At 41.1% G+C, this 23084-nt stretch overlaps 1 protein-coding gene across 1 annotated transcript; it reads right to left on the bottom strand.

Annotated features, from left to right (window-relative positions):
• Positions 1 to 1239: 1239 nt before the first annotated feature.
• On the bottom strand, positions 1240 to 7221 carry GFER (growth factor, augmenter of liver regeneration). The gene is made up of 3 exons (XM_075179335.1): positions 7006 to 7221; positions 5875 to 6083; positions 1240 to 2834 (listed from the first exon to the last, which is right to left on the bottom strand). The coding sequence occupies exons 1-3, from the start codon at positions 7204 to 7206 to the stop codon at positions 2672 to 2674; spliced, it is 573 nt and encodes a 190-aa protein (XP_075035436.1). The 5' UTR covers positions 7207 to 7221; the 3' UTR covers positions 1240 to 2671.
• Positions 7222 to 23084: the final 15863 nt, after the last annotated feature.

The following is a 23084-nucleotide window of genomic DNA, read 5'->3' on the forward strand; positions in this document are numbered from 1 at the left end:
CTCAAAGCGTGCACCATTCCAGGGTTAGCTCATGAATGTCTGGCCAGATCTGTTCTAATGAGGGGCACTGGTGTCTGGGCATCCTGCTAATTTAAGCATACCAAAGCTCTATCTGTAAGAAACCACTGGGCCTCTCGTCAACTTGAAGGGCCATGTGCTCACTAAATAGGAAGCCTAGTAGCAGTAGTATAGGAGTCCCTAAAGTCCACCTTTGCTGGAGTGATTTGAAATCCAATCACGGTAATACTGGCTTAGTGCGTCTTGATGGGATGAAACTTTACCTTATCATTCCACATTAGCGTCAAGTTCAAAATGTATGTATGCACAGTGTCACCTCATTAATGTTAAGAATAAATAAAGTGATGCCTTAGAGTGGACATGTTACCTACACATATTGGGAGCCAGGCATTTGTTTGCAGAACTAATACTCATGAGAATGTAGCCCACCACATAATATTCACTAGGAACCAGGATCTCACAAATATTAGTCTCTTAGCGCCATCACTGGTTCTGAGCAAATTGATAGGTTACATATTCAGTCAGCCCACAAAATGGATGTTTCCACTGTGTGTAGATGACGCTTCGCTTCAATCAATACTTCATTTCTGTACCTGGATTTGTGCACACAGGTGGATTTGGGCCATCCATGTTCCACTTTGCTTTAAGTGGATGCGCAGACATGGGGCAAATAGAAGCTCACGGATAACATTGATCTCTGTGAAGAACATGGCTCTCACAAAACAAGATAAACAAGGGCAGGAAAAAACATACGATTTGCTATACTTTCCTCCTTATATGCCCATGATCCATTCTGTTAATAAGATTGTGTGCACAACAGGCATATTTCTTCACAAGGGATCAGCGGTCCCGAAAGCTTCCATCGCCCATCCACAAGCCGTCGTGTCTTCAAAATGGATCATATGCAGTGTAAAAACACCTGTGTTCTTCCTGCTTGTTGGGTCTTTATATCCATCACTCTTGTGGTAGTATCCACAGCCCAACTGCTACATGCAGCACCATCTACGTAATCATGGCAGTGCCACTGAGGCAACATAACTGAAAACCCTTACACAGCAGGTAGTGTTAGTCTTCTGGAGAAACACAGTGGGAGATCAGATGTGTAACATCACATAAAAGACGAATGCTTGTATAAAGCTGGGCTCATCTAGTCCAAAACTCACTTTCAATAAAACCTAAACATATCAATCGTTGGTTTTATTTAGCAATGGACATCATTAATATATTTCATATTTTATTGATATCAAAAACAATGTATACAAACAAATGCTGCTTTATGACCACTATTAATTCACCAAAATAGATCATTTCAAATGACAGAACTGTACAATAATCGTAGAATGCTTAATAAATTGGATAGGAAGTCTCTAATATCCAAACACTGCAATACAAAAATGGCAGATACCATCTTAATTTTTTTATATAATCGGTGAATGTACCACACTTACATGAAAAACTATAGATGGAGATAATTATGTTTTTTATTATACCAGAAAAAGATTCATAATCCATAAAATCCACAGCATGAGTTTTTGGACAAAGCATATATGAAACAATAATTTATATGTAAAATCTATCAGTGTGTTGTTAAAGGAATATAAATCATTGAACAGCAGAGTCTTTCTGTGCGGATACAGAGTACTTCCATAGCTTGGGGACGGCCCATGGGAGCAGCTAGCAGTGTTTACCATGAACGCCTTGTGTAAGGACTACAGGGTTCAGTAACCCAACTGAATGGCTCTTGGCCTTAACATTGGGCTCCTAAGCTGTAAACAAGATCAGGAATCCAGTGGTGACTATTAAATGACCCAAGGCTTGTGACCCTATAGGGACCTCTGCAACCCGAAGTTTACACCACTATTGGCATACAAATTTTCCTCACACGTCAACCCAAATGAACTGGGGATTGCTCTTTGGTCAACAACCACCCAGATTATCAAGCATGCCATTTACAACCTGTGTGTGAAATTTCCGACTGACCGGTGATTTGGTCTCCAATATTCCAAATTCTAAAGGCATCCTGTCCCTTAGCACTCAGACTAAGCAACCGGACTGGAAGGAGAGATGCTGGGCAAACTGCTTTATGCTCTAAAGATTATGTTCAGATTGAATACTCACACTGCGGTTTCTAAAACCTTCAGTAAAGTGGAAATTAGAAACAAAATGAAGATGCTTTAAACGAAAACATCTGCAATATTTCACAATACTACTGAAAGGCACAGGAAGCCACAAACTGCTGGGAAGAGGGACTTTTTCTGGCACTTAACTAGATAAAGATGAAGTCCAGATACAGTAACATTGATAACAATGGGCATTGAGGTGAAAGGCTAGCAGGAACTGTGTGATGGAGACCAGCAGTGCAAGTAGTCACTCTATTTTTAATTTGCCTATGCACACAAAGAATGAAGTTTGGCCCTACAGCTGTCAGACAGGCAGGTGCAGCAGATCATATACACACTGTATATTAATATACATTCTCAGGACATAGGTTTGTCAAGTCTTTCCATAGTGCAAATTGTGACTTTACAGAAGATCAACAGGACACACAAAGCTGTCACCTTCTACCTGAAACTGCTTGTCGCTTGGGTACTGGCTGCTTTCCTACAAAACCTGACAATATTAGGAAAACAGATGAAAGCAACGACAAGTTGGATCAGTCACAGGATCCGTTCTTCCAGCCATCGCGCCACCTCTCATCCACTTTCGAGCAGTCGAATTCGGCCTTGCTGAGCTTCCTATTGACATCATTGTGAATCATGCACATCCACTGTGACAGGTTGTGTCTGCTCCTGGTGTCCGGCTGAGTGCTAGTTAGCCTACAAACAAAGTAAATGGACGGCTTCAATTACCCACAGAAATGCAGTGATCAATAAGTAACACTTCTATATGATCAGTCAAGTATTGCCTATGCTTAGGGGGGAATTCAATTCGACAAGAGATGTCTCTGTGGAGAGACACTTCTCAGCAGAGCTTTTTCTCAAATCTCTGCTCATTTTCCCTCGCGTCCCAAATTCACGTAAGGAGAAAATGAGCGGAGATACTGTACCATATTGCGCAATCAGACATCACGGTGATGTCCGGAAGCACATCGCCAGCAATTGAATTCCCCCCTTAAAGTGGACCTATGACCTACAAACCATGGAAGCAGACATTTTGTGGGCTGAACTAATACCCAATGTATTAATGTGCTAAAAACTAGTTTAGGTGCCTCCACCCATTGCAATAGTGTTCTATGTCAATCAATGTTAGAAGAATATAAAATAATGGCTTAAGTTAGATGTATGAACTTTATATTATTAATATTCCTGCATTATTTGGACAGTTGCTTCACATTACTACTCTGAGTAAAGCTGGGTACACACTACAGAAATTTCAACCAACTTTTTATGCCGAGCCATTTTACATCCCATCGATGTTCCGATCGCTCGGTCCATGGACTGCATACACACTAGCCTTGTTTAGGACGATGAAGGGAAGAGCGGACTTCCCTTTAGCGACTTTTTACAGCCATGTTGTCATGAGCAATGACTGTAATTTCATACCCACTGTTGTGGATAGGTCGGAAGTTTATACACACTACACAGCGGAAACGAGATTGGAACGAAAATATTAAACGGTACGACCAACCAAATGAGGCGACAATCGTCCATTTGGGCAGACTTTCGACCATCGTGTCACTACACACACTGACCCGACTTTTGAACGAGCGGTCGTATGTCGGCTGATTTAGCCGATTATTGGATGAAAACTGTGTAGTGTGTACCCAGCTTTAGATAGTGGATGGAGCAGGGTCCTCCAACAGCACAGTCCGTGGCTTAATGTTTATCTTCATCCCCTTCTCATATCATAACACTGCCCTGTCCACAGTAAGGTAATCACACTAATGGACAAATCAGTCCCCTCCAACCCCATGAGCAGGACACTTATCTCCTGAATTAATAGGCCTTGCCGTTAGCATTTGCATGGATAGAAAATAGTGGAAGCGGAGATGTATCCAGCTCCCATCAGACCTTCAACTTAACCTCACCATAACACATACTCCCTGAGAGGGGAAATGACTGGAGACATCCGAGCTTCAATTAAAGAAATGAGGGCAGATACAGATTAATTATAGACGCAGCAATGATCTAGTGTTAGCAGAGAATAGATGCATCAGTAGCATTAATAAAGTGAGTAATGTCTTCATTACGCAACTGTTCAGCAATGTTTTATGAAATGGAGATTAGGAAGATGTCAGATTTCATCACATGCGGTTTTTACTTTCAAAACAAAGTCTGTACTTTAGTCTGTTCAGAAAGGGTTTGTTTTATAAGTTTGGATATGGAGTCCATATGTAAAGCAAGCACACTTGTTATCCTTTCGATTAAAAGGTCACACTATAGTTGTCCTGCGCACTGCTCTGTGATATCATATGCTGCTTGCACAATTATATCCTGGATCTACCAGGTGAGATAAACTGAACATACTGAATTGCTAAGTTAATATTTTGTGGGTTTAATAAGTAGGATTTAGAATGGCGGTGTTAGGAGTTAGGTCACAGAGAGAGTAAGTTGTGTACAGAAAGATGTTGTGAGAAGCATAGATGGTGATGGAAATCTGAGAGTTTAGAGGAAGAGTGGAGATTACCAGACTTCGTAGCTGTATGTAGAAAGCATGTAACATGTACATGAAGCTTGCAGGAATGTGAAAGAACATGCACAGAGCGCAGTAAAACTTATGTATATTATTTGCTTTCTCCATCCAAGCTCTTCACAGGGTCTTACATCTATATAGCAAAACTGCAAGTCAAACACTTCCCAAACCAAAGCTCTTGGATTTAATATTCTGCCTTAAGAAACAAAACAAATATGCTTAGAAAGATTCTTCCCTTAAATTCCCATGGAATCAGAGGTTAAACGCAGGTGACGCAAGCTTAAAGCTTGTATGTGTCCTAGCTGGGCAGGTCAGCAATCATTGAAATGGTTCTATCAAAATTACTACATCTATTACACACGATTCCTCAACATTTTTATAGCGACACCAAGGCCATCATATCTTTCTTCCTATAGAAGAGGAATAAAATCCAGAGTTGTATTAACAGTTTTCCAAAACTCAAAAGAGTTTGCAGGTAGCTCGTTTACTATAAAACATTCATACCAGATAAGGTTAAACATTGGATGAACAGTGTCTAGGTACACATGGGAGAGTGGACCTGGGGGGATGGGGTCTACTTATAATCTAACTAAACCCCCTCCCTCCCCAGCAAATGTGAGTCTGGGACTTCCTTAACCAACTAAAAGATTTCTACACTTTCGCGTCCCTAGCTCTTTTAAACACGAGCTAAGCGCCCTCTCTCGTTCTCACCCGCTGTGTTGTGCTGCCTGGTAGCAAGTAGGCAGGGTGAATTGGAGCTAATGAAACCACAGGTAAAATGTATTTAAAGACATTCAATACGATTAAAACATTTTAAATTCAATCTTGGAAAAATCACGGCAAACAGAATTTCCATGGCTTGATATAAACCTAGTAATTTAAGATATGTTAGGTTTTGTAGAATACTTTATAAATGATGATTTCAAAATGTATCAGAGATGAAATGCAAATACTTTTCCTGTCATCTTTTCTCCCCACTACTATAAGGTTACAAACTGAGAAACGTAATAATTTGTTCTAATTACTCAGAGGAAAGTCATTGACAATGAGCTGCTGAGAGTGACAACTGACTACTTAATTACTCTTCTCTCATAGAACAGCTATTATAATCTATTACAGAGCTGTTTGATAGTTCCTTCAATATGTCCCAGGGGTTCTTAGCCAATGAAACTTGCCCAGATGAATGAAAGACTGAACTCCGCAAACAACAAAAAGGTCACACACCTCTCTCTCAGGTCCTCTGCGCACTCATCGCATGGATAAAATTTGGAAAATAGGTTAATGAAGCTTTTCATTTCCTGCTGTTGTTTGGTAGTTGGACTGTCTGGGTAATATGCTGCCATTGTGTGCAAGAAGGACCAGGTACTTCGGCCAAGCTCTTCCCGATCTAACGGACATTCAGCGGGTCGTTCCCTGTCCTCAACGTCAACTTCCTGAAACAAAAACAAATATTTTAAAAAAATTAAACAATTACGGAGAATAGTCAACAGTGATTCTTCTGCTGGGTTATGGAGCCGATATCAACCTTTTGGCTGAAGCTTGCGAACAGACCTGACAGGAACGTGAAAGGAGGAAAGTTAATAGTATCCCTGAGTTGTGCAACATGTGGGTTTGTTACTTTGTTTGGACAGCAAGTGGGGTCCCAGAATCTGTTTTTGGGGTTGAGTCATATTTGCGACATATTCTCTTGATAGTCACCTCCTTTGGGGTTACACAACATGAAACACTGACACTTGAGATTATATCTAACAATAACATATTACACTTGGGGTCCGGTATGAAAAATTGTTACCAGTCAATGGACTCTATAGACTACACTGACCATACCTTCTCCATTAAAGAAACAGGGCTAGATTTACTAAGCTGCGGGTTTGAAAAAGTGGGGATGTTGCCAATAGCAACCAATCAGATTCTAGCTGTCATTTTGTAGAAAGTACTAAATAAATGAAAGCTAGGATCTGATTGGTTGCTATAGGCAACATCTCTACTTTTTCAAACCCGCAGCTTAGTAAATCTAGCCCACAACCTTTTTTTTTACCACATGCAAAAACATTTCTCTCTTGTCACCTGTTGGGTATATAAGTCCAGACATGTGAAATAAACACGCTTCACTTTAATTAATGTGCAGGTCTGCTGATGCATGTAGTAAAAAGAAGAATACTGCACGCATAAAAGGCAAAAACGAGAAACATGCATCTGCCTCTCACACATGTGCTCAGGACATAGTTACCCCAGGGGTAAATGGCTCTGGCATATATTCACCCCTCAGGGTTAAGGTCTATAAACAAGTCACCCTCAGGTGCCAGGGACCGGATGATAGACATCTCTCAGGTCACAGCCCCCGGGGGATCTCACCGGGGAGGACGTGTTTTGCTTCCTCTGTTCCCTTATCCAGCTCTTGAAATCCATACATGCCCGGCAGGGCTTTTTTGGCTTCTCTGCCCCAGTCTGGCCGGCACCTTCTTCCTTCACCCCAGGAATAGGGAACGGAAACCCGCTGAGAGGATTGGAAGGCTGCCGATCCCTGGACGCCGCCATCTTTGCAGAGCAGTGCATGCTGGGAGCGGCCACTGACAAGCATGACAGAAACTCGTTGTCATGCTTGCGCCACCTCGTGGTGTTCTGGGGTACTCCAGGTGTCGTGGGATGAACGTGTATGCTGGAACTTGTAGTTCCGCAACATCTGAACAGGTGAGGAGGGTTGTATATGTGTAGGTAAATAGATGGGCAGTGATAGCACAACATATAGTGGTGAATACTCAATGGGTATGTGTATGCTAGAAATATGTGATTATTATTATATATTCACTACCATACACTTCATGGACTCAGGGATTAAAATGTGAAATCGGCATAAGCATCCATGTGACTGTCCATCCTCCAATCCGGGAGCAGGATGCGGCGGACACACAGATTGCTGCCTGTTGCTAAGGGACGCGCCGACCATAGCAACCAGGAGCTACGGCGAGCAAGGTGGACAAACCTCCTGCGAGACCCGAGGGCGAAGCCAGAAAGGACTTTCAGTGTAGTATTTTCTTTTACAGTATTCATGATGTCAAATACAGTTTAAATTGCGTGTGAATGAGATACCACATGCATTTAGCTCTGATTTTATTTGCAGTTTATAGAAATTGTTTTTCTGGAACTATCTGTAAGTGACACACAGGGAATGGAGGTGTGTAGTAAAATATGTGCACACAGGTGGATTTTCCATAGTAAAACGCATGTTAAAACCCATATCATGTTTATTTTATGTGTTGTTAAAAATTAGTTTTTTAAAGTGTAATAGATGTTATATGTGTGATTATGTATGTCACAATTTTTTTAAATAATTTTTACGTCTTGTTTGTGTTTATTTGCTACCCATATTTGCCCAGTTTCCTGGAATTTTGGGAGACCTCCCAGGAAGGCAGGATAATCTCCCAGATCCTCGCTGTGCCTGCTAACGTCACACATGATCAGAAGCATTTTGAGCAAATAATCAAAAGTCCTCCCCATGTTAAAAACTACTATACAGGATATATCAGCAGCTTTTTTTTTTTTTTTTTATAATTCTTCCCCCATGAAATACATTTATTAGGATGTTCTTAATGTCTGCTGAACATAAAATACATTTTTACAGTTGCTCCTGATTGCAAACACATGTTATAGCATGCATATGAGACTGTCATGACTACTGATCAGGACTTAGACTAGCCCTGTAGCCAGAGGAAGAGATATGGCAGAAAAACAAGTAACTTTGAGATGCCCAAAGCTTGAATCTCATGTGGCTGCGTGCGCTCGAGTTTGGCACGTCCTTACTGTACATTGAGTAAATGGTCTCCAGTACACAGATGTAATCATTACTTGGAATAATTGCACACAGAATATAAGTGTGGATGTCTGTGTCTTTCTGTGTGAGTCTCTGTGCCTGTCTATCAGTGTGTGTCTGTGTGTGTATGTGTGTCAGTCTGTTTGTCTCAGTTGCCTACTTTCCTGGAATATTGGGAGAGCTCACAAGAAGGTAGGTTAACCACGTACGTGAGTTTGTGCTAGCACATGCGCACTAGGCAGTAAATACATATATCAAGGAACCGCAAAAAGACTGTCCTCGTGACTGAAGTGAGTCAGTACAAAGCTTATATTACAAGTAAGTTACTTATTAAAGTTTGATAGATGTTTGATATTTAAACAATTTAGGGCCAATATAAGCTCTATCAACGCTGTAAAAGAGGGCATTTTTACCTTGCGCTATTGGGCCACACGGTGGCTTAGTGGTTAGCACTTCTGCCTCACAGCACTGGGGTCATGAGTTCAATTCCTAACCGTGGCCTTATCTGTGTGGAGTTTGTATGTTCTCCCTGTGTTTGGTGGGTTTCCTCCTGGTGCTCTGGTTTCCTCTCACATTCCAAAAAAATACTGGTAGGTTAATTGGCTGCAATCAAAAATTGACCCTAGTCTCTCTGTCTCTGTCTGTCTGTCTGTGTGTGAGTGTGTGTCTATAGTAGGGAATTTAGACTGTAAGCTCCAATGGGGCAGGGACTGATGTGAATGAGTTCTCTGTACAGCGCTGCGGAATTAGTGGCGCTATATAAATAAATAATGATGATGATGATGATTTTTTTTTTTGTACCTGTTACACATACAGATTCTGGTGGCGTGTCACCCATACACAAATAGCGCACAAAATTATAGGTCCCAACTGGTGGTGCAGGACATGCTCCTGGGCGGTACTAGATACGCCTACGGGTACAGCTAGATATGCCCTTTGGACAGAGCAGGACACCCCTCCCTTTGACAGTGGGATGCGCCTAGGTGCTAAATACACTATCTCCCTGATATTATTTTTCAAAAGTAGTCAAGTATGTCTCAGATAAGCCTTCATTTACAGTTTATTTGATATGTATTCCCTTATCTACACCCTCTTAGCACAAGTTTATTTAACTATCCTTCCTTTTTATTTCAATGTAAATATATGTTTATACATAGCTCACAAGTATCTTTCTTTTGGACCCCAAATTCACTTGTCATTTTAGAGTTTATTACAGCTTACATCCTATATATTGGAATGATTGTTAATGTTTTTGAGTGTTAGTAGCTGTATATTATTGTAACTTGTATCCAAAAGTATGCCGAGATATATATACATACTCTGGCTGAGTGATAAGTCTGTAATAATAGAATAGTGTTTGGGGTTCTGCTACAACACCCACCATTTATACCCCACATCTCTGATTACTCTGCTCTACTCCGATAAGGGGGGTAACATTGTATTGTGGCCTCGAGAAAATTATATGACAGAGGTTTTCAGACAGCTCAACAACACCTTATTCCAGTGGTTCCCAAACTTTCTCAGTTCAAGGCACCCTTAGGGTCACCATAATTTTTCCAAGGCACCGCTAAGCAAAAATAATTACCAGATAGTCCTGTTTTTTAAGTAGTTGGGTCAAAATGACGTAAGATGTATTTAGACCCCTTCACCATCACATTGTGCCTCTTTATCACTGCGCCCCTTCACCATTTCACACCCTGTGTCCCCCTCTTCGCCATCTCAAACCCTGTGTCCCCCTCTTCGCCATCTCACACCCTGTGTCCCCCCCTTCAGCGTCTCACTCTGCCCCCCCCCCCTTCAGCGTCTCTCTCTCTGCCCCTCTCCTTCAGCATGTCTCTCTCTCTCTGTCCCCCTCCTTCAGCGTCTCTCTCTCTCTGTCCCCTCCTTCAGCATCTCTCTCTCTCTCTGTCCCCCTCCTTCAGCGTCTCTCTCTCTCCCCCTCCTTCAGCGTCTTTCTCTCTCACTGTCCACCTCCTTCAGCGTCTCTCTCTCTGTCCAACTCCTTCAGCGTCTCTCTCTCTCTCTCTCTGTCCCCCTCCTTCAGCGTCTCTCTCTGTCCCCCTCCTTCAGCGTCTCTCTCTCTTTCCTCCTCCATCAGCGTCTCTCTCTGTCCCCCTCCTTTAGCGTCTCTCTCTCTCTGTCCAACTCCTTCAGCATCTCTCTCTCTCTCTGTCCCCCTCCTTCAGCGTCTCTCTCTGTCCCCCTCCTTCAGCGTCTCTCTCTCTCTGTCGCGTCTCTCTCTCTCTGTTCCCCTCCTTCAGCATCTCTCTCTCTCTCTGTCCCCCTCCTTCAGCGTCTCTCTCTCTCTCTCCCCCTCCTTCAGCGTCTTTCTCTCTCACTGTCCACCTCCTTCAGCGTCTCTCTCTCTGTCCCCCTTCTTCAGCGTCTCTCTCTCTCTCTGTCCCTCTCCTTCAGCGTCTCTCTCTCTCTGTCCCCCTCCTTCAGCGTCTCTCTCTCTGTCCAACTCCTTCAGCGTCTCTCTCTCTCTCTCTGTCCCCCTCCTTCAGCGTCTCTCTCTGTCCCCCTCCTTCAGCGTCTCTCTCTCTTTCCTCCTCCATCAGCGTCTCTCTCTGTCCCCCTCCTTTAGCGTCTCTCTCTCTCTCTGTCCAACTCCTTCAGCATCTCTCTCTCTCTCTCTGTCCCCCTCCTTCAGCGTCTCTCTCTGTCCCCCTCCTTCAGCGTCTCTCTCTCTCTGTCCTCCATCAGCGTCTCTCTCTGTCCCCCACCTTCAGCGTCTCTCTCTCTCTCTCTGCCCCCCTCCTTCAGCGTCTCTCTCTCTCTGTTCCCCTCCTTCAGCGTCTCTCTCTCTCTCTCTGTCCCCCTCCTTCAGTGTCTCTCTCTCTCTGTCCCCCTCCTTCAGCGTCTCTCTCTCTGTTCCCCCCCTCCTTCAGCGTCTCTCTCTCTCTGTCCCCCCCCTCCTTCAGTGTGTCTCTCTGTCTCTGTTTCCCCCCCCCTCCTTCAGTGTGTCTCTCTCTCTGTTTCCCCCCCTCCTTCAGCGTGTCTCTCTCTCTGTTTCCCCCCCTTCAGCGTGTTTCTGTCCCCCTTCACTCTCCGTTTCTTTACTTACCTTCATTCTTCATGTTCTGCTGTCTTCTGTCCTCTCTGCTGCCGCTCCTCACTGACGCTGTCGGACGTGATGACGTCATGCCCGGCAGTCAGTGAGGGCAAGGATCCGACGCTGGATGGGTAAGTTTTTCTTTGTTTGTTTTTTTGGAGGGTGATCGCGGCACCCCAGGGAGCCGCGGCGCACACTTTAGGAACCGCCGCCTTATGCTATAAATGTCTAATATTTAATCCTACTGTAAACTTTTTGGGCATATACAAAAGTATGATTGAAAAAGTGGTTCCTGAGGGTATCATAACCAAGCAGGATTAGGATTTTCTTATTGTAGAAAACCCAAAAGTCCCTACAATGTATATACTTCCGAAAATACATAAAAATGAAACAAATCCCCCATGAAGACCCATCATTTCTGGGATAGGAGGACTAACAGAAAAAGCAAGTAGTTATGTGGACCGCCATTTGCAACCCCATGTCTTAAGTTTACAGTCATACATCAGAGATACTCTGGATGTCCTTTCCAAAACTCAAAATGGGTGAAAATACTTACCTGGTATCCTATGATACTCATACACGAATATAAACCACGAAGATGGACTAAATGTAGTATGGTACTTCCTTAACATGGATATGGAAACTGATAGAAATAATTTCATTATGATTCTTATGAAATTTATCTTGACCAAAAATTACTTCTTGTTTGATGAAAGGTTCTTTCTTCAGATAAGAGGAACTGCTATAGGAACATGTTGTGCACCAACTTATGCCAACTTGTTCCTAGGCTGGTGGGAGAGAGAACTGGTATTTATTGAAATGAATGAACCATATACCAATCATGTGATATTATGGCTCAGGCATATTGATGATATCCTGGTACTATGGGATGGGGATATTTCCCTACTTAATGAATTTACCGGGATATTGAACACCAATCATCTAAACCTGAAATTAACATCAGAAATCAGTTCTACAGAAATCAATTTTCTTGATTTAACGATCCATAAGATGGAAAATGGCACTTTGAGTACAGATATATATATAGAAAAGGAACTGCTACTAACAGTATCTTACACTCATCAAGTGCACACTTTCCACCAGTCATAAAAGGTATACCAAAAGGAGAATTATTACGAACTAAACGAAATTGTTCAGATGTACAAACGTTTGAAAAGAGATCAGATGAACTTATTACTAGATTGAGACAAAGGGGTTATGGGAGAACAACCATTAAAAAATGCTCAACGTTTTGTTGCTAATAAAAATAGGGAATCTCTTACTTATCCTTCTCAGACCCCAAAAAAAAGGAAACTCACAAGTTAGAATGATTGGTACATTCTGTGCGAAATGGAAGCTAAATAAAGCGACGTTGCAACAACACTGGCATGTTCTCATTTTAGATCAGGACCTAAGTAAAATTTTGGAAGATAGAATCTCTATGAGTTGGTGAAGATCCAAAAATGTAAAAGATCATCTAGTTCATAGTAATTTTTATCTTAAAAATACCAACCAAAACAAATGAAAAGGTTTCCACAAATGTGGATCATGCAAAGCATGTCAATATACTGTTACTACTAGAGACTACAAGGACAGATATGGGAAAATTTGGAAAATTGATGATTTTCTCAATTGTAACTCCTCTGGATTTATATATTGTCTCTCATGTCCCTGCCCAAAGAATTATATTGGGATGACCAGTCGCCCCTTTAAAAAACGACTATTAGAACATGTGGGGAACATAAAACATGCAGAGAAAGATAACAACAATCTCAAAACATTGACTTCGGTTGCTAAACACTTTTTAATGTTTCATAGTAGTAATCCCAAATTGATTAAAGCCTTCATAATGGAGAAAGTGTATAAGGGAATCCGAGGGGGTGACTTACAACCAGAACTCCTCAAGAGAGAAACCAAAAAGATTTTCACTATGGGAAGTATGACCCTGGAGGGTCTAAATGATTATAATAGTTATTTGGCATTCTTATAGGCTATGCATATATATACTGCTGTATGTATAGGAAGGATAACTAATATAAAATCATGACAATCTAAAGTATCTATTTACAATCTACTCCGTTGTTGCTATATTGTTATTTATTATTATTATTATTAATTTCGAACTACTAGGTATTATTATTGCTGAAAATAGAAGAAAAAATATATATATACTCAATGTTTCTGACTCTTAACCACACACTATAATAATTATTTACCTCTTATCACTTAATTTTTATTTTTATCACATAATGACTATTATTGATTTTTCCTTTTTTTTATTTTATGCACAATATCACGTCCATTAAATCACTGACAGACACATTTGAATTTAGATTTTATTATCTATTTATTATGAAGACAATTAATGTATATAATTTTCATTATAAAGATTCACTTTATGGTAACATACACTCTGCTCAATATGAGGATAATCATTAAATCAGAATACTGTTTTTAAATTAATACTCACTTTTTCCTTTGACTATATATGTCAATTTATAAAAACTTTTAAGAAAAAACTTAATATCCAATAAAGATCTTCCAAATATGATCTGTCCCTCAGGATAATAATTATATCATTTCCTCCTTATTATTTCTGGCAGTGTTGCTGGGTTGCTAAATTAATCTTGGCTATTAAATTATATATAATAATAGGGAATAGCGAGATAAACCGAATGCTTTTTCTATGTATAAATTAAAGATCGTTCTTGAACCAATAATACCTCGGGAAAGGAGGGACCTTATTGTGGATTGGTAACTCTGCCTGTCCATCATCCTAATACTTACCATCTACTGATTGGTTGAAATTGATGATATCACGATGGGGGCTGGACTGGTAGAGTATAAAAAGCCTGTCATTTCAAAGACTCGTCTTGCCTTGAGAAAAAGTACATAATAATAATTATCACTATTGGTGGAGACTCTGGTGAGGAGTTTATAATAATCACCTGAGCAACATAATAAAATAATATATAGCTGTGTTGAATAATAACACAGTTTGAATATAATTCTGTCAGAATCTATATAATACCAATATAGGTGATCATTAAGAAAAAATTTGGGGGGGTTACCAAGCTATTGCAGCTGGTCTGCATCGTAATCCTAACAGTTATTTCACTAATTAATCACTTTATTATTTTTAAATATTTTGCGATTTTGTATGGAACCTAATTTTTTTTTTTAGTGTATATCAATAAAAATAAATGTTTTTATAATTTATTGAAACTCCCTAGAGCAGTGTTGGCTAACCTGTGACACTCCAGGTGTTGTGAAACTACAAGTCCCAGCATACCCTTCCAGCAATAAGCTGCTATATATTGGCAAAGCATGCTGGGACTTGTAGTTTCACAACACCTGGAGTGTCACAGGTTAGCCAACACTGCCCTAGATTGCCTCAATTTATATACTCTCTTTTTCTATTTGTTCTGATACACTATATGAGTAAATGGGTGCACCATTCAGAATACAATAAATATCTATTATTCGATCTTTGATTCTAATAAATAATTATTGAATTAGGGAATGTTCTATGACTGATATTACTAATTATACAATCTGATGCGGTTCACTTCCTTTCCTACCTGTACAATTGAACCTTTGCAAACATATTCAGGCAGAGCCAGGACTTTAAAGAAGGGATTAGTATAATTGCAGAGCTTTAACTACTTTGCTTACCATATTCCTCTCTTGATGGAGCATCGATCCAGATATATTTATCTAAATCCTAAAAATAGAAAAAATATACATAAGAATACATCTTGGCGTTGAAAAGGATCCAGTATACATTTCACTTGAATACAATTATCCCTGACTGTAATAAAGTTTTTCATTAAGGACCCTCAAGCAATTTGTGTCTCCCTCTTTAACATTACAGTACGAACAGCAACATTCTACTTATCACACAGTATATTAATCATACTTGTGTTGGCACTAAATTAAAACTGTGACAGATGTCAGCTTCAAACCTTAAATTTGCTTTGTTGCTGCTACATACAGTTGATACAGGTTTATTCTAATAACAGGCTATTCCCCATACTTACAGCTAAACAAGGTAGGTACTCTCTCCACAGCAGTCACCAACCTAATACATTCCACCAGGAAGGAAGCCCTACCAAATTCAAAGGACAAGGGCACTGGGTGTTCTTCCTAATCTTCAATTGAAATGCAACACATCCTCATCAGAATTTGAACAAAGATGTTTGGCTTCCTCTTGTAAAATGAAGAGATACCTGGTAAATGGCAACGATCAAGGGAGCCATGTGCCCAATACAAACATTTCAGAAGAGCATACATATATACACTGAGGGAAAGACACTGGGAAAGGGTGTGGAGGTATTTATACTTTTTCAGTTTTTATGGAGCTATGACTTTGTGTGTGGCTCATTCATTCTTTTATATTTGACGGTTTCCTATAGTACAGGGAAGAGAATAAAAAAACATTTTAATTGGAGAAAACAATCTAACAAACAATATATGCTGTTTATGGGACATTTCAGGTTTATGACATTTAATTCAGAAGATATAATATGTCTATAAAGGCGTGCCATCAGTAGAGCAGGGTAATCAGAGGTGTGGGGTATAAATGGCGGGTGTTGTAGCAGAAACCAAAACACTATTCTATTATTATAGATAAAGGGGTAATATGTGTCATTGAGAAGCATTATTGGGGAAGTCACTGTAGTGTTTGTATTTCTCAGTGAGATGAGCAGTAGGGATGGGCATTATGGAAGGGTCTCTCAGTAGGGGAAGATGGCCTGACCTGTTGAAAGGGGAGGGAATAGTTTGATATTTGAGACAGTGGCAGTATGAGTAGTGGGGAATTTATGAATTCTTATGAGTTTAAAGTTAAACTTTAAAATTAAATTAAACCTACGAATGGAGGGCATGCTCATTTTTACAAGTTCTAGGACAATTCATACTATTTTACATAATTACAATACACTACCCAACCAGGTACAGTACTTCACCATCACCTGCAATAGGAAGGTTTAAAAATACCTTTGTTTCCAGCTATTTTTCAGCACAACAGTCCCAAGAGAACCGTCTGTTCCCCATATTTACACCTAAATAATCTATCTCCACAACAATCACTAACCTAATTCACTCAAACTACTTCAAATACTTCTGGCCTTTCCTACAACCAATGGGCTCATCACACGGTCACGGCTGACTTCAACAGTCAAAAATACCACATCTGCCTTGGTACCCCGTTGAAATTATACTAGGACTAATACAAATAATTTACCTCTTCCCATGTGTTTTATTGTCATTTAATTGCTCTGCAAGTACCTGATTAAGCATGTTGAACTAGTGGTGTATACTACCCAGACTGCAGTGGTAGTGAGTACTACAGGCCCATTTTTTTTACTAAAGAAGCACAAGTCCCAATGTAGTCGGTAACACTGCCGTTTAGCACTGAGGGTTGGAGAAGAGGGGCATTTGTTGGATGGCAGAACTCATATTTACTGTGCAGAACTTCTATCAATTAATGCTATTATTAGCATATAAAGCTCAGTTTCCTCTCTTGAATTCTGGTATCCAATCGAAGTTCAGTGTTGGACAGAAAATGGAGCTCTTATAAGCCAATAATACTGCTGACTGATATCAGCTCTGTCTCTTAATGAAAGCTATTGTATTCCTGCAGTCATGAGAGTGGCGACTATAATTATTTTTTCATGATATAATGTATTTTTAAACATTCAGTGCTCTCATTTACTGTTCACAATGTGGGCAAAGTTTGAAAGTTATATATCCTATCAGAGTTCATTTACCATCATGTCATCACAAGATGGTCCCTTTACATTCATACACTTGGATATCTTTCTTATCTTTTAAAAAAACATTTGTCATGCTTTTAAAAAGAGTACCTCATTGTCTGGCCCAGTGATGTGTAACCTGTACATGGGCTCGCTACAGTCTCCAGATTGGGGTTTGCTTTGTATGCTGGTACAAGGGGTGGGACACTTGTCATGTGCAGGACATTATTATTTTTATTAGAGTTCTAATGAAGCAATAAATACACCAATAAGTAAAATTACTTGCACAGTTTATTTTACTATATAACATATACATAATTGCAGTTAAATGTTTAGTCTAAATTCACTTAATCCAAAAGAGTTACATTGCAGTTAAATGTTTAGTCAAAATTCTCGTTAGTACAATAATTGATACTTAGCAACAATTAAAAGGTTAATTTATTCTCAGCTTAGGGGCTCCATACCACATACACAAGGCCTGGTATTTCGATAAAAAGTGTCTTGGCACTTTTAAAGTCAATTCTAGACTGAAGTAGCTTTTACAGTGCAGGAGCTCTGGTTTTTATGTTACATAAAACAATAGTTCAGTTGATTATTCTAAAACTTACTGTTAATTTTCAACATGGCAGGATGTACGCAAGTGCTATCTGAAGAATAATAAATATATTAGGTATTTGTCATGTATATACAGTTTAGCCAATAGCGATATGCCAGGGAAGGTTATACATACTGTTTTTAAAAGCAAATCTACTTTTTTCTACCCAACAGAGGAAAAAATATTGGCTCTAGATGTTCCATATTATTGTTGAAGATGATTTAAGACAGATGCCTGCCAAACAAAAAATAAAATATAAACTTACGAAATGAAAAATTGAAGGCTTAGAGGAATTGAGAACTGACAAATAGAGCCGAGTCCTCCTGAATAAAGAGGATTATTTTAAGGAAGCTAATAAACTATTGTCAGAAGCCGACACATATGGTATTATGGGAAATGACCCATCAAAGAAATATGAGGGGAACTAGTAAGTTTATAAAATAGTGGCAAGGAGGCCGGGATTTCAACAAAGGATTAGTGCGTATTTTTAAAGGTAAAAAGTCCCAGGATACCTGTATTTTAGTTCTGGTATAAGATAGATAAATATATCAAACATCCACCAGGGAGAATAAAGTCTCTAACCTCAAATGTTTCCCGATATATTGATTTATTCTTACAGAAAATGATTATTGAACTTAAAAAATTATGGAAAGCATACAACAAAGATCCTCCATATTTTGGATACTATGAAACAGATTTTATGGTAACGTGATATTAAATCTGTTTACATTTGCATAGAGCATCAACAGCGAAGCATATATGTTAGTTTCTTCTTAGAGAAATTTCCAAATATAAATATGTAGAAAATGTAGTAACTTTTATTATAAAGGAAAGTATATTAAACTTAAATTTTCAAACATCAGTGTTACTTATGCAAGGGTCATTTTTACAGACAAATCAAGGGTACAACAATGGGGACTATATTTGCACCCAGTATCGTGAATTTGTCACCAAATAGGAACTGGACACCATTTTGGCCAAGAAAATATTTGAAAGGTTGGATTAGATACATAGATGATGTCCTAATTGTTTGGGAGGTGGGAGCACAGAGGAGGCCCCAAGAGAATTTATCAAATGCATTATGTAAGCAACCTTGACTTGATACTCAAGGCTGAAATGAGTAACCAGATAAATACTTATACAAATTTCTAACTCTGCATTGAAAATGGGAGGATTTGTACAAGAAATGATCAAAAGCCTTTAGATTGTTGATAATTTTGTTCCCGGTACTAGTAATCACTAAAATTACTGGCTGTCACTCACCGGACTGTGAGTGCTTCTTCCCGGACTATTAGGAACCGTGGACGTCCTCTATCCTGAGGGACTGCGCATGCGCAGCCCTTTCCAAACCTTCAGTGTATGTTCCTTTAACTTAATTGGCAGATCAGGCAACCTCCCTATATTAAGCACCTGTGGTCAACACCACGTTGCCTGATCTTGGAGTCTCATTCCCCATGAGTCTCTGAAGGTGTTCCTGTGCTTCCTTGTTTATTCAGCCCTGATGATTCCTGTGGTTTCCAAACCACTTCTACCTCTGTGGTTTCCAAACCACTTCTGCTACTGTGGTTCCCATACCACTTCTACCATCTACTGTATCATCGTGACTGTGAGCTGATTCCTATCCGCTGCCTCCGTGCACTACAGTCTTCTAATCACTTCAACTCTACCATGTATCATTGGGACTGTTAGCTGATGCCTATCCGCTGCCTCCGTGCATTACAGGCTTCAACCACATCCACTCACCTGTTCATGATTGTGACTGCCAGCTGATTCCTATCCGCTGCCTCCGTGCACTACAGGCTTCAACCTGCAACTCGTCTGTGTTTCATCATCGTGACTGTTTGGCTGATTCCTATCCGCTGCCTCCGTGCACTACAGTCTTCAACCTGCAACTCGTCTGTGTTTCATCATCGTGACTGCTAGCTGATTCCTACCCGCTGCCTCCGTGCACTACAGTCTTCAACCTGCAACCCGTCTGTGTTTCATCGTGACTGTTTAGCTGATTCCTATCCGCTGCCTCTGTGCGCTTCAGTCTTCAGTCCTTGTCTACTCTACCGTGTTTCCTTGAGTCTGCTGCCACTATTGCTACCCGATACTCTCCGTGATCATCTGTTCCAGTTCAACTCTGCTCCGGTGTCCCATCGTTACTGCACCTGCTGGTTGCTATTGGTTACCTCCGTGTTCCCGCAGAGACCCGCTGCTGTTACTTCTCGGCGCTACTCATCCATCTACTGCTGATCCGCTCTCCACGCCTTCCTGTGTTCCCTGCTGGTCTACCTACCTGTGCGCTGCACCTGCTAGACCCCTGCTTCACCCATCGAGGGACTTGTATCCTGCTGGCCTCCTGCCCTTCAGGTATCTCTGCACTCCTGTCTGACTGCCTTCTCCTGAACCACGGTATGCATACTTCCCATTGACTGTGCTGTGTATTGCATACCTTGCTGGACTGTGTTGGTTCTCCTCTGGAGTGTACTATCCGCTGAGTCTATTGCCATCATTGACTGTGTTGGTTCTCCTCTGGAGTGTACTATCTGCTGACTCTACTGCCATCATTGACTGTGTTATCTCATGCCGGATTACTTCAAGAGACTTTCTATATTGGCAGTGTTGTTCAGTCATTTATACATTTATATTGTGCATATTACTGTGGATCAAAGTCAAGGTGCCCGTGTATATATTGTGTTGCAGTCTCTCCCCGTGCACCTCCTCACATATATATTCAGTAGTACAACTTGCTAGTGGCAGACCACTGACTCCTGTTTACAGTTTCACCTGTTCCAGTATCCTCTCACATAGCAGTGGTACAACTTGCTAACGCAGACCACTGACTCCCCGGATACCTCCACTTGGATTCCATTCCTTCACTCTGACAGCGGTACAACTTGCTATCCGCAGACCGCTGACTCTCATCACCTCCTCGTTTCTGTTGGACATTCCTCCTCACTATAGCAGTGGTACAACTTGCTACCGCAGACCACTGACTACCTTCACGTGTCCTTTGTCCATACAGTTCCTCGTGTATTACTACCTCCATATTGCCAGTGCTGCTAGTCATAGACTTTCCTGAGCATCTCATCATCTGCTATTTCCTGTTCCGTGATCACCCTGCTACCAGAGTACCATATTACCACCTATACTGCTCTGGTAAGCCTATCACCTGGTGATCCCTGGGTAAAGATTCCTAGTGCCCGTGACAGTAAGATCAGGCCATGACAGACCCAGATACGGAACCTACTGCTAAAGAGATGCTGCAGCATCTGGTCAGCCGTGTGGAGCAACAGGATGCTCGCCAACAGCTGTTACTTCAATGTTACCAATCGTTAACCTCCCAAGGAACATCTGGACAGACTGTTACAGCTAGTATTGAAGCTCCTGTGCTTTCCTCCGTTTCCCCAGTGCCATCCCAGGTGTCTACAGCTCCTACGCTTCACCTGCCTACTCCGTCAAAATATGACGGGGACCCCAAAACTTGTAGAGGTTTCCTTAACCAATGTTCAGTCCATTTTGAACTCCAACCTCAAAATTTTTCTACCCATCGTTCCAGAGTGGCCTATCTTATCTCATTGTTTTCTGGACAAGCCCTGGCTTGGGCCTCCCCTCTGTGGGAAAGAAACGATCCAATTCTACAAGATAGTGCCAAATTCATTTCCACGTTCCGAAGTGTGTTCGATGAACCAGGTCGTGTGACCTCCGCTGCTTCCAGCATTCTTCGTTTGCGACAAGGCTCCCATACAGTAGGACAGTATGTCATTCAATTTAGGATCTTAGCCTCTGAACTTCAGTGGAACACTGAAGCATTAGTTGCCGCCTTCTGGCAGGGGCTCTCCGATAAAATTAAAGATGCACTGACTACCCAAGAGCTTCCTTCGTCACTAGAAGATTTGATCTCTCTTTGCCATCGTGTAGACATGAGATTTCGTGAAAGAGAATCTGAGAAAACAACTTCTGCTAAAGCACCTCTTCGTTTAAACCCTCAATTTCGTCCAGTTTCACCTTCTGTGATTCCCATGGAGATAGGACGTTCCAAATTATCTTTAGAAGAGAGGAAACGAAGAGTAAAGAATAGACTCTGTATCTATTGTGCTGATTCCACACATATGCTCAGTTCTTGCCCTAAGAAATCGGGAAATGCCAGGCCCTAACTAGTTCTGGAGAGGTGAAGTTAGGGTCCCTGGAGTCCTCTCCATTGTCTATGAAATCTAAAGTCTGCGCTTTCGATGTTACGATTTCCTTTGCTACCAAATCCTTTGAGTCACAGGCATTGATTGATTCCGGAGCAGCAGGAAATTTCATTTCTAAATCACTAGTGAATCAATGGTCCCTACCAGTGATCACTTTAAAAACACCCATTACTGTGACGGCTATAGATGGATCACGTCTCATCAATGGTCTCATCACCCAGAGTACGTCTCCAGTAACCCTTCAGATTGGTGTACTACACCATGAAGAAATTTCGTTTTTAATTCTTCCTGTTACGACAAGTCCGATTGTCTTAGGCCTTCCATGGCTTCAATGTCACTCTCCCCAGATTGACTGGCGCACCCCTCAAGTTACGTCTTGGGGGCCTGAATGTCACCATCGTTGTCTCTCTCAAGTTATTCCTCTTAAAGTACAGCAATCTTCCATCTCATCTTCCTCCCCGGGACTCCCTCCTCAGTATGCTTCATTTGCCGATGTGTTTGATAAAGCTCAGTCTGAACGTCTTCCTCCTCATCGTTCTTGGGATTGTCCGATCGACCTTCTACCTGGCAAGACTCCTCCCAGGGGTCGGGTCTATCCTCTCTCGTTACCTGAAACTCAAGCCACATCTGAGTACATACAGGAGAATCTCCAGCGTGGGTTCATTCGACCTTCCACCTCTCCCGCTGGAGCTGGGTTCTTCTTCGTCAAAAAGAAGGATGGATCATTACGCCCTTGTATAGATTTTCGTGGACTCAACGCCATTACTATCAAGAATCGGTATCCCATTCCGCTGATCACTGAGCTATTTGATCGCATCAAGGGAGCTCGGATATTTACTAAGTTGGATCTTCGTGGTGCCTACAATTTAATTAGAATCCGTTCCGGTGACGAATGGAAGACCGCGTTTAACACCAGAGATGGGCATTACGAATATTTAGTAATGCCCTTCGGGCTGTGTAATGCCCCCGCGGTTTTCCAGGGTTTCATCAATGAGATCTTTCGGGACTTATTATATGTATGTGTCGTTGTCTACCT

This window comes from Mixophyes fleayi, chromosome 7 (genome assembly GCF_038048845.1).
Source record: "Mixophyes fleayi isolate aMixFle1 chromosome 7, aMixFle1.hap1, whole genome shotgun sequence".
NCBI classification, from domain to species: Eukaryota; Metazoa; Chordata; class Amphibia; order Anura; family Limnodynastidae; genus Mixophyes; species Mixophyes fleayi.

Bases quoted from the DNA above. Each gene is read 5' to 3' on its own strand.
- GFER (XM_075179335.1), bottom strand. From the start codon at position 7,206: ATGCACTGCTCTGCAAAGATGGCGGCGTCCAGGGATCGGCAGCCTTCC. The intron at 6,084-7,005 runs GTGAGATCCCCC...TTTTTGTTTCAG, and splicing joins AGCAAAACACGTCCTCCCCG to GAAGTTGACGTTGAGGACAG. The intron at 2,835-5,874 runs GTGTGTGACCTT...CTTTGTTTGTAG, and splicing joins GCAGAGGACCTGAGAGAGAG to GCTAACTAGCACTCAGCCGG.